This window comes from Falco rusticolus, chromosome 5 (assembly GCF_015220075.1).
Source record: "Falco rusticolus isolate bFalRus1 chromosome 5, bFalRus1.pri, whole genome shotgun sequence".
Taxonomy (NCBI): Eukaryota; Metazoa; Chordata; class Aves; order Falconiformes; family Falconidae; genus Falco; species Falco rusticolus.
The window spans coordinates 6,922,611-6,932,672 of NC_051191.1; the positions used below are offsets into that span (position 1 = coordinate 6,922,611).

Consider the following 10,062-nt stretch of genomic DNA (forward strand, 5'->3'; position numbering starts at 1 on the left):
ATAGGTTATTGTATTGTAAAATTACATCCCATCACTTGGATATTATTCCAACACACCATGCTGAGCACTACTATCAATTGTTTTGGCTTTAGTACAATCACTGTCAATTATCTCAGATTAATTTACCACTAAATCTAAATATAAATCCACAAAATATGTTACACATGCAGCATAATTGTTCCATAACCAACATAAAAATATGTACATACTTTTAAGCAGACACTGAAAAATACTAAAAAATAATTGCTATCCATGTGAATATGTTTGTGAATATATCACCAATCGTCTTTCAATGTAACAACATGATCATAAAATGCTGTATCAGCCTCTGAATCCACAAGCTATTTTTAATCTTCTGATCTGTCTCTTCTGTCTCCACAGTGACTTAAATATTCAAATAACTTTACAGAGAGGCAGTCAGTCACACTCTTCTAGGTGAAGTTACAGACAGTACAGCTTACATCAGTGGGAGCGATGCATTTAAAATCATACTTGTGAGAAAAAAAATACAGAAGGTTGGGGTTGTAAGCTGTTAGCTTCCTCAGCAGTGTAACCAGCTCATGGGCACTAAAATAATAAAGTATTTTAGATAGCCTATAAGCCCAATGTCAGTGTGTAAACAAAATCTGTCAGCTGCCACTAAGCCAGTACACTGCTAATAACAAATGTATTCTATTCAGCATTTCATTAAAAAAAAGTCTGCCAGGTAGTTACAAATTGTGGGCTTTAAACCTAGAGCTAGAAATGCTCATGGATACAAACTTCAATAAACCCACCAGTGCTTTCAAGTACTTGGATAAACCTAAACAGACGAAAACTCACTTACATTCTTGTCCTTCTTTTTCCTATTCCTCCCCCACTTCTCTTTCAAATTTCCTGTTTTCTCTCTCCACAACAGTCAAAAAACGAAACGGTAGCAATTTTTTCCCAGGTCACGTAGGGGTTTTGAAACACCCTCTCCCTCCCTGACTGTAGACACAGAACTAAGAACTAAGATACTGGATTTGTGGTACCAACAGGCTAAAACTGTTCTGAAACTGGAAACAGCTCCTTGGGAAACTCTGCTGAAGGAACCAGGACCCTAGACTTTAAGGGCTCTGGAACAGGAACTGTATCCCCTAGCCAAGTGCAATCGCAATCACAACTGACAGCAGGAAAGGAAAGCAGTTAGTTATGCCACTGCTGCATCATGTGGCCAGGAAGATGCATATTACAACAAATTATATTGAAGTAGGGACGGAGGAGACCCTTTGCAGAGAATTTTTATTCTGCTAATGTATTCCTGCAGCCACGCAGAAGGCTGTAATTCGATGATCCTTGTGGCCTTTCTGCCACAACTGGCTCATCTCATGCCTCTCATTTGTCTTCCATCCCATACTCCTTCTCTCTCTAAAAAAGACTCAGTAATTCCTCCTGAATGAAAACCTGCATCATACAAATGATGATCCTCCCCACTTCTTGAGCTTGCCTGTTCTTCACCCTTCCTGCAATTCCCTCTACCACCCCTCCTCACGCACACATACAGACGTTTGTCATCTGCTCTCAAACTACTCCAGTCTTAGTGACAGCATCCTACATAGAGATCTCCATCACAGCCATTCCCAGCCCTTCTCATTCTTCTCCACAAACACTTCCTTCCTGATTCAGCCTCCTTCATTAAAAGCATTCTTAGACATGCTCATTTAAAGTAAGAACCTTGACTCCACTAACCACCATCCTACTTCCCTTTCCTTTCCGAAGTCAGTAACTACACTGTTCCAACAGCTGGGAAATACGCAGGATGAAACTGGACAAAAGAATAACAAGCAACCTACATTCCATCCTAGTACTCCAACAAAACCACTTTCAATGAACTCTTCAGTGATGTCTCCCTGGCCAGTGCTCAGAAACACTATTCCATCTTCCTTCACACATCTTTCATAAAATTTAGTGAATTCTTGACCTCCCTTGGCTTTGTAGTTGCAAACCCCACTGTGTCTTCGCTCCTAATAGCTATTTCATCACGTTCCTCTAAGGGTCTATCCCACTCTGCAACATTTTTTGTTGCTTCACTTATATTCATCCATTCATTCTACCAATGCTGCTGCACGATCCTCCTCCTAAACTGTAACGCTGATCATGCAACTCCTTTTATTTAGTTCTCCTCCCTATGGCAACCTCACTTTCAAGGCTGCATTTCTGAGTATCATTATTACATATATACACTTTTAAGAGGTGTTCTGGCTCTGACTGGACTCTCGTATCAGCCTTCATCTCTCACTGAAGTTTTCAAGCGTTTGAATAAGCTTAGAAGGGCTCATTGTAAGTATCTGCAAACTAATGAAAGGCTTCAAAACTTTCCTTCTGTATGATGCATACCAAAAATAGACAACTGCTAGCAGATCTTGGACAGCAGTATTTTAACAATATTGTTTGAAATGTTTCTAATAAAATATGAACATACGTAGATGAAGTTCAGTCCCTGTATCTGCAGTGGAAACAAAAGACCTGATCCAAAAGAGGAACAGACCAAAGGGAGTCAACCGGCTCTACATGTGCTTAGGATTCTGCCTTTAGCCTGCAGAGATCTATAGTCTTCGGTTTCCAGCTGTATTTACATACAGCAGGTATGTGTTACTACTACTCTAAAAGTTTATTTCAGCATTTACTGTTTAAACTAGCATGTACTATTACAGTGACATCTAAGTCCAGTAACCTGATCCCATAGTTGCAATCATGTACTTGCTATCACTACAGCTAAGTAAAAGGTCCCTTGAAAAAAACATCCAAAAGTCATCCAGTACAATCTTGGTTGAGGGAACTTTTCTTTGTCAGCCAAACACAGTTTATATCAGCCTTCAAAAACCCTCATACGCTACTGAGGTGTCTCAGCATCTCCTTAGAGATCCTCAGTGTGAAAAGGCCAGAATCAGCAATGTTATGTTCGTCTTACAAGTGTTTTGGGGGCAGTAGCTTGCGAGTGACAATCTAACCAGAAGCACAGAATAGAGTGGATGAGGGAAAGAAGGGGTTAAACTTAGGAATTAAAGCCTTCCGCTTCTATTTTTCCATTTGTACTTACTCAAAGCAAAATCAAAACCTAAACACCATCCTCCCTTTCCCCATTTTACCCAAAATCAGCCAGGACAAAAACTTAATGGATCTTAAGCTTGCACTTACGGTAGCAAGATAGAGGGACCCACTGAACTGCTGCATTGTGTAAATGACATAAGGTAGGCTTCGCTTTCCTGCTTTTCTTGAACTGAGGCCTGTGCCGTTACACTCTGACTTAGCAAGCCTCTTTTTTAAAACGTGTTACATCACCCAAGTTGGTGTCAGGCATTGCATACGTTTAAAATTAAAAGAGCCTGAGTGCATGATGTAAGCACTGTTGATGCCAACTGCCTCTGAGGAAACAGCGCAGGAGTTTCTGGTTGGGAGGAAGCTCTGGACTCACTCTGGTTCATCTGCCCTTTCCAACGAAGGCAGAACACAGAGCTTCCAATAGGCTAATGGGAAACAATGTGTTTAGAGATCAGAGATGGCACACCGCAGAAGGCCGTCTCATACCTCCCAGGCAAAAATAAGACTAAGTAGTCTTTGGAAGACAGTTTACAAAAGCTGGCATGAGAAGAGGCATACAGGCTTTAAAAAAAAAAAAAAAAAAAAAGCCTCAAAATCTATTCACATTACATAATTTGTGCTACAATAAAAAGTCTTCAAAAAAGAAAGATGAAGAAGCTCTCTCTCAAGTAGGTGGAACGCCAGCTCCCAGAGGAAAAGGTGGACAGGTAGCAAACTGTAGTGGTCCCACCAGGGTAATACAGCAGGGAGGCAGGGGTGCTGCAGGCCAGAGGTCCAGTTTATAACCACTATCACTGGGACAGCTGAAAGACTCAAACACAGCCAGAATTTTTATTTAAAAGGCAGAGTCACAAGGGTCAAGAGTTTAAAATGCAGTTTGTCCCAAGACATTAACCGTCTCTTCTCTCTAGATCTAAACCAAAACGGTTGTAGATGAAGATTACCTTGTGAAAGTACACTTGCTTGCTTCCCACCTAAATGCCTATCAGCTTAAATACTGCACTTCAAATCAGAAATGTTTTTAACACTCACATTCAGCAGGGACAGTGCCTGCTCTGTAACAGTCAATCAGCCCTTTGACTTCTATGAGAGATAAATCCAGCTTTGGGGGTGGACACTGTGAAAATGTATTTTTCAGGAAAACCTTAACTGAGTTTTGACTTGCAGAAAAGTTAAATTAATTGTCCGGTATAAAAAATTCCTCAACTTGATAAGCAAAGCTATAGCACACAAAGAAAACAACTCCAAAAGAAACAGTTTTGCATGTAAATTTGGTATTTGCTAATACGCAGACATCACCTGAAAAATTAACTAAAATATCCTGTTGAAGACTCCATTGATCATTTTCAAAGCAATTAAACTACCATACACACCACGCTTCCACTGGGCTTTGATATTTTTCCTAAATTAACAAAAAAAAAAAAAAAAATCAGATTTGGCAGCAGCAAACGACAGAATATCCACCAGCTTGAACAGCCATAGGAATAGAGCCCAGAAAAAGGGAAGCCCTTTGCAGAGTTAACATACAGGAGTAACGCAGAATGTACTGCAAGAGCGAAGTACTTGGGGGAAAGACCTCACGGTTCTCTCTGTGGTTCACACAGATGCTGAAGTGCAATGCCACTTGGCAGTGTGACTGAGTTCTGAGGATCTCCAGGAAGGATTGTTCTTTATGATGTGTCATTAAAGAAGTGAGAAATGCAGTAGAGCTTTTTTTATGCTACGGAAGGTTTGCTTTTTATACATATTCCACATCTAAATAAAAAACAAGGAAAACATACTGGAAAGCACTGTGTTTGATATAGATACCTCTCTAAAAGTGAATCTGTTTTAAAATGGTATCTATCTCCATAGCACATTTGATGCATCTGCATATAAAAACTAACCCAAACACAAATTCTGTTAGAGACTTATGAAATGTCAATAAACTGGGCCAAAACACAGCCTCCTCACGCAAACTCTTCTACTGATTTTGAGCTGCAAGCAAAAAAGGGCAACCAGAAGTTAGTTTAAATGCAAATATTTACAATATGTTTCTTATTACCAGTTACCACTTCAGTTGCACAAGTCTATCAGATGCGACTGATAATTTACGGTAGAAAAGGAAAGGGCAGGGACTAAAGAGTTTCACTGAGGTAGAAAAAGATTTGTTACAACAACTTTGTTCCTGTTTTAAAGCCAGTGTTTGGAGTTCAGGACCTTGGCTTCTGTTCAGCAAAGCACTTAAGAATTTGTTTGATTCCAGTGGTTTCTGTAAGACTTAAATATGTTTTTAGATGTTTTACTGAATAGGAGTACAATTATTCACAAAAGCAATATAGCATATTACTCAAGGGAATGATTGTGTCTCGTAGGTCTCCTGGGTAAAGCACATGCACATAAAGGGGAAAAAAAAAAAATCAATTTCAATAGGCACTAAAAATAGATAACTTTTCTGAGAGAGACTTTTCCTCACATTCAAGCTTCTGTTTGGGTTTACAGTTCATCGATGTTAACAAGGCTATTAATATAGAGCAATATTTTATTGCTGTATTCTGTTCTTAAATGTATATTTTAGAGTAAACCTTTCCCATAGCATCTTCCAGTCTCCATTTTACATCTCAGTTCCTAGGCTTCTCCATTGATAAAATACTAGGATTTCCTTGGCTTCACAGACAAATAAAAAGTAAGTACAATGAATTAACTATAAAGACAAAGCACCAGCTGGGCTGCATGCAAACCATGTTTGGATTTTCTTCACAATTTCTCAAAAGTCTGGACATCTCATTACAAAATTCAGCAGAGTGGGTCTTCCCCTTAAAACTACATCAGCATAAATTGGGAAAATAATCAGAAATGTAGGTTCAGCTGAAACATAACAGTAGTTACTCTCCTAACCGTATATACATCTCCTAGTTTGTAAAATAAAAAAGGAGACAGTAAACTAAGACTTTATAGCCTAAATGAACTAGGTCCTTGTAAAACTATTCCTATCAGTTGTCACAGGACTGTATGGTTAACTACAACGGCAGGTACCAACAGTCACACAGTATTTGCCTAGATTTCCCTGGTGCAACTATAAGCCTGAAATAATAAAAGAGAAGAATTCAGAGATGCTTTGCACTAGTCCCAAGTGTTTCTGCTGATTGTTGGAGGCTTTTAAAACACATATTCCTAGTTTACATGTAATCGGGGCATTTCACAGAGCTAGAGAAGGAAGCAACAAACACGAAACTCCATAAACGTTTGTCCTCTGCTATCTGCCTGTGAGCGACTGTTGCGCAAGCTTAGCCCGTGACAAAAAGTTAAGTATGAAAGAAATCTTTTTTTTGTGAGTATGTATGTTTAAAGGCCCATTATGGATTGTTTTTATGTAATTCTACTTACCCGGCTTACAAAAGAAACACGATTCTTTTTCTGAAACCCCTTAAACGTCGCTATTATTTCCAAAAATTGATTCAAAGCTTTTATAAGCATAGTCAAGCGTGCATCAAAGATGAAAATGATAGCCCGACCTGCACTGGGACTTCCCAAAAGCGCAAGCCTGAGATAGTGATTACCAGAAAAAAACACGGGAAACGTTTCGCGGTAAGATGTGACAAACCCTCAGGCTGCCCTAAGCAGCCGAAGCCCCTGGGCGGCAACCCGCCCTCACCTGCGGCTCCCCTGACATCCGCGGGGAAACCCCCTCCCCCCGCTGCCCCCCGCCCGCCCCGGGGCTTCCCCCCGCCTCCGCGGGCAGAGCTGCCCGGGCCGTGCCCGCCCCGCTAACCGCGGCCGGGAGCCCGCCGGGCCGCAGCGGGGACAGCTCCGGGCCGTGCCCCGCGCCCCGCCGCTGACCCCCCCCGCCCGCTCGGGCGCGCCGTGACTGTGCAAGATTCTCGGCTTCGGGGCAGCTCTCACCCCGGTGCGAGCGGCGCCGGCCGGCGAGCGGCCCCGCGGCGGCCGGTCGGTTTAACAGGCGCTGGGCCGGCGGGCGGCCCCGCGACACCCCCGTCAGGCGGCGGGCGGCCGAGCGGCCGGCGCGGCGGGCGGAGGGGGGTTAGCGGCGGGCGGGCCAGCAGGAGCCGCCCTCCGGCGGCGGCGGCGGGCCCGGTTGCCCGGGTGACGGCGAGGCATGCCCCGGCCCCGCGGGGCCGCCGGCCGCGGCTCCGGAGCGCCCCAGCGCCGCACGCCCCGGCTGCCCGCCGGACACGCCCCCGCCGCCGCACGCCCGAGGCCGGCCCGCCGCCGCGCGGGCACGGCACCCCCCTCCCGCACCGCCCCGCTCCGCTCCGCTCGGCGCGCACCGGCCCCGGCGCTCGGCGCGGGTCCCCCCCGCCGCCCCAGCTCCGTCTGCCCCCGCGGGGCGGCACCCGGGCCGCCCCCCACCGCCGCCGCCGGCCGGCAGCACCTGCCGGCTCCCGGCCCCTCGCCCGCCGCCCCGCACCTACCAGACGGAGCCGTAGGCGCCGGAGCCGACGGGGGTGAGGTTCTGGTAGCGCTGCGGCACCTCCCACACCGTCTTGTTCAGCTCCTGCCGGTAGAAGCCGCCGCGCTCGGACATTTTCCCGGAGCCGCCGCCGGCAGCCAGCAGCGGCAGCCGCCCCTCGGCCGGGGCGGGGAGCGAGGCGGGCACGGCCGGCGCCGGCGGGGAGGAGGGACCGGCAGGGGAAGGGGAGGGGAAGGCCGAGGGGGTGGGGGCAGCGGCCGGGGCCGGGGAGAGCCCGGGCGGGGGCGAGGGGCGCACAGGCCCAGGAGCCCCAGGGCCGCCCCCGGTGTCCTCCCGCGGGGGGAGCGCGCGGGGTGTGGCGAGGCGCCGGCCCCGCCCCGGAGCGGCCGGCATCGCTGCGGGGCGCCGTGTGGCACCGCACCGGCCGCACCGGCCGCAACGCGCGGGCAGCGCGGGGCCCCGCCGGGGAGGAGCGCGGGCGGGCCCGGTCACCCAGCCCGTCCCCTGGCACCGGCAGGTGGCCTGGAGCCTTGCTGACACCTCTCGCGTTCTGCCACGGCCACCTGAAGCTGCCCCGCGGCCCGCCGGACCCCCTCGCCCGGGCTGCAGCGACAGCGGCCCCGCACCGGGGTCTGAGTCGGGGCCTGGCCCGCGGGGCCGGCCGCGGCTCTGGCCGGAGCTCGGGTTTACTGGGCATCCCCCGGTACCCAGAGTTTCCCCTTAAAGCACTGGCTCCCACATGCAATCTTCCAAACACCTCCGCTTTTCATCAAGGAAGGCTCAAGCCCTCGGGATAACAGTGGAAAAATCTTGAAAACTTGAAATCTTCAAAATTCACGCACCAATTAAAGTAAAAGGTTCTCCGAGTTGTTTACTGCTTTTTTTCTCTTTTCTCCAAAATGCGCTTTATACACAATGATTTCCGGAATCATTGCAGCACTACTGCAATGTTACCGGTGTATTTTCCTATGTATTATTTCCTTCCATAACTTCTTATGCTTCCTTGAGCACCTCTAAACTACTTGTATGTGGCCTGCTTGCACAGATTCGGAGAAAAAGAGGTTGCTCTGCACCTGCCTTCAAATCAGTGTTGGAATGTAAATCCTCTCTTTTCAGAACGCTCATGTAAGTCCACTGTGTTCCTCTACCATGAGTTGCAGTTCACTTTGGCAAATGCATGCTCAGCTTGTGCTAGGACATCACTGTGAGTGTGCGGAACGCGTACACCTGAAAAATTGTGAGCATAATGAGCCAGAAGGCACATTTTATGTATGCCCCAAACACTGGAGGGTTCAAGTTCCAGCTCCAAAACCCCAGCCCATGTTACATGACAGGACTTCCATACTAGGACTAACTGAGTGAACACTGCCAGCAACTTTGGCATTTGCTCAGTGCATTTCAAATTAAAAAATACACGACTGATGCCACTACAGCCATTTACCTGCAGCCCTCCGCTTAAGGGGCACGAAGCACTCCTAAAGCCATAGCCTAGTTCTCACTTCTATGCTGCTCTAGTGCAACAGGCTCCCCAGTCCTCTCCAGGCCGCTCCTTGGTCCCACTTGAATTTCTGTGCTGAAGGCATAGTACTTGAAGAAAGTGGTAAGTGTGAAAAATCCAACAACACATTCATTGATCTTATGTTTCGCAGCACCACCATTTTGAGTTTTAAAATCAGAGTAACAGTGCAGTCGCTCTACACCAAGCCAAGAGGAAATATTTCTGCCCGCACCCCGCCGCCCCTAGAGTAAGCAGGCCCAAATGTTTTCCAGTGCCAAAATGGAGCAAATAATCCTGCTTGCTGATTTTTATTCTGCTTGGTCTCTGCAGCTGTTTTGGCCTCTGGCCCTCACCAAGTATTAATTTCTCGCTAACTGCAGCCATGACTTTTGGAAATTGAGTCTATTCATATATGCCCAGGCTTCTAACCGTGCAATTGCCACAGGAGTTAATTTTCTGTCTTGTTGATATGTACAGTAGTTCTCAATTTCCTGTCTTCTGTGAGCTTCTGTCAGTTATTTGTATTGCGATCGTGACTCTGAGATTGTGCTTGATTATCTTGCTGTATTGGTTACTACATATATGATGTTCTACTCCGTGTAATGAGGGAGATGGTGGAAAATCTAGAGGTTGGAGGACAGCGCATTTGAGCTGTCTCAGAGCTAGGCAGGTTACAGGTCTCCAGAGGCTTCCCATAATGCAAGCCCTGACAGCTGCTCCTCCCACGGCAGAAGCAGCTCATCCATCTTTCCCAGCTCATCCATCTTTCCCGGCCCTGTGGAGGTGCATGAGGAAAAGGCAGCTCCCCGGTCAACCGCATTCTTGTCTTTTAGCTCCTGTGCGTGTACAAGGGAGGGGAAAGTGAGTACACTCCGAAAAGGTGTGAAAGCATAAGGAAGAGATAAAGTCACAGCTTCCTCTGTGCGTACAGTGCCTTAGAAGGAACTTTCATTTCCTATACATGAAATGCTGCTACATTTTGAACTGTGCTTGAGGCTGTGCCCATGGACAGGGGGAGGCCATAAAGCTGGCGCGGATGCTGCACACCCGTTCCCCTCCTGCCCCGACGGCTGTGTAGCTCTCTGTGACA

The 10,062-nt window shown here is 47.2% G+C and overlaps 1 protein-coding gene across 1 annotated transcript in view; it reads right to left on the reverse strand.

Annotated features, from left to right (window-relative positions):
- The window catches only part of MAPK11 (mitogen-activated protein kinase 11), a 33,498-nt gene extending 25,616 nt beyond the window's left edge, over positions 1 to 7,882 (reverse strand). Inside the window, exon 1 of the mRNA XM_037389744.1 lies at positions 7,476 to 7,882. Within this exon, the coding sequence (XP_037245641.1) occupies positions 7,476 to 7,867 (392 nt within the window). The 5' untranslated portion in view covers positions 7,868 to 7,882. The remainder of the gene's footprint in view (positions 1 to 7,475) is intronic.
- Positions 7,883 to 10,062: the final 2,180 nt, after the last annotated feature.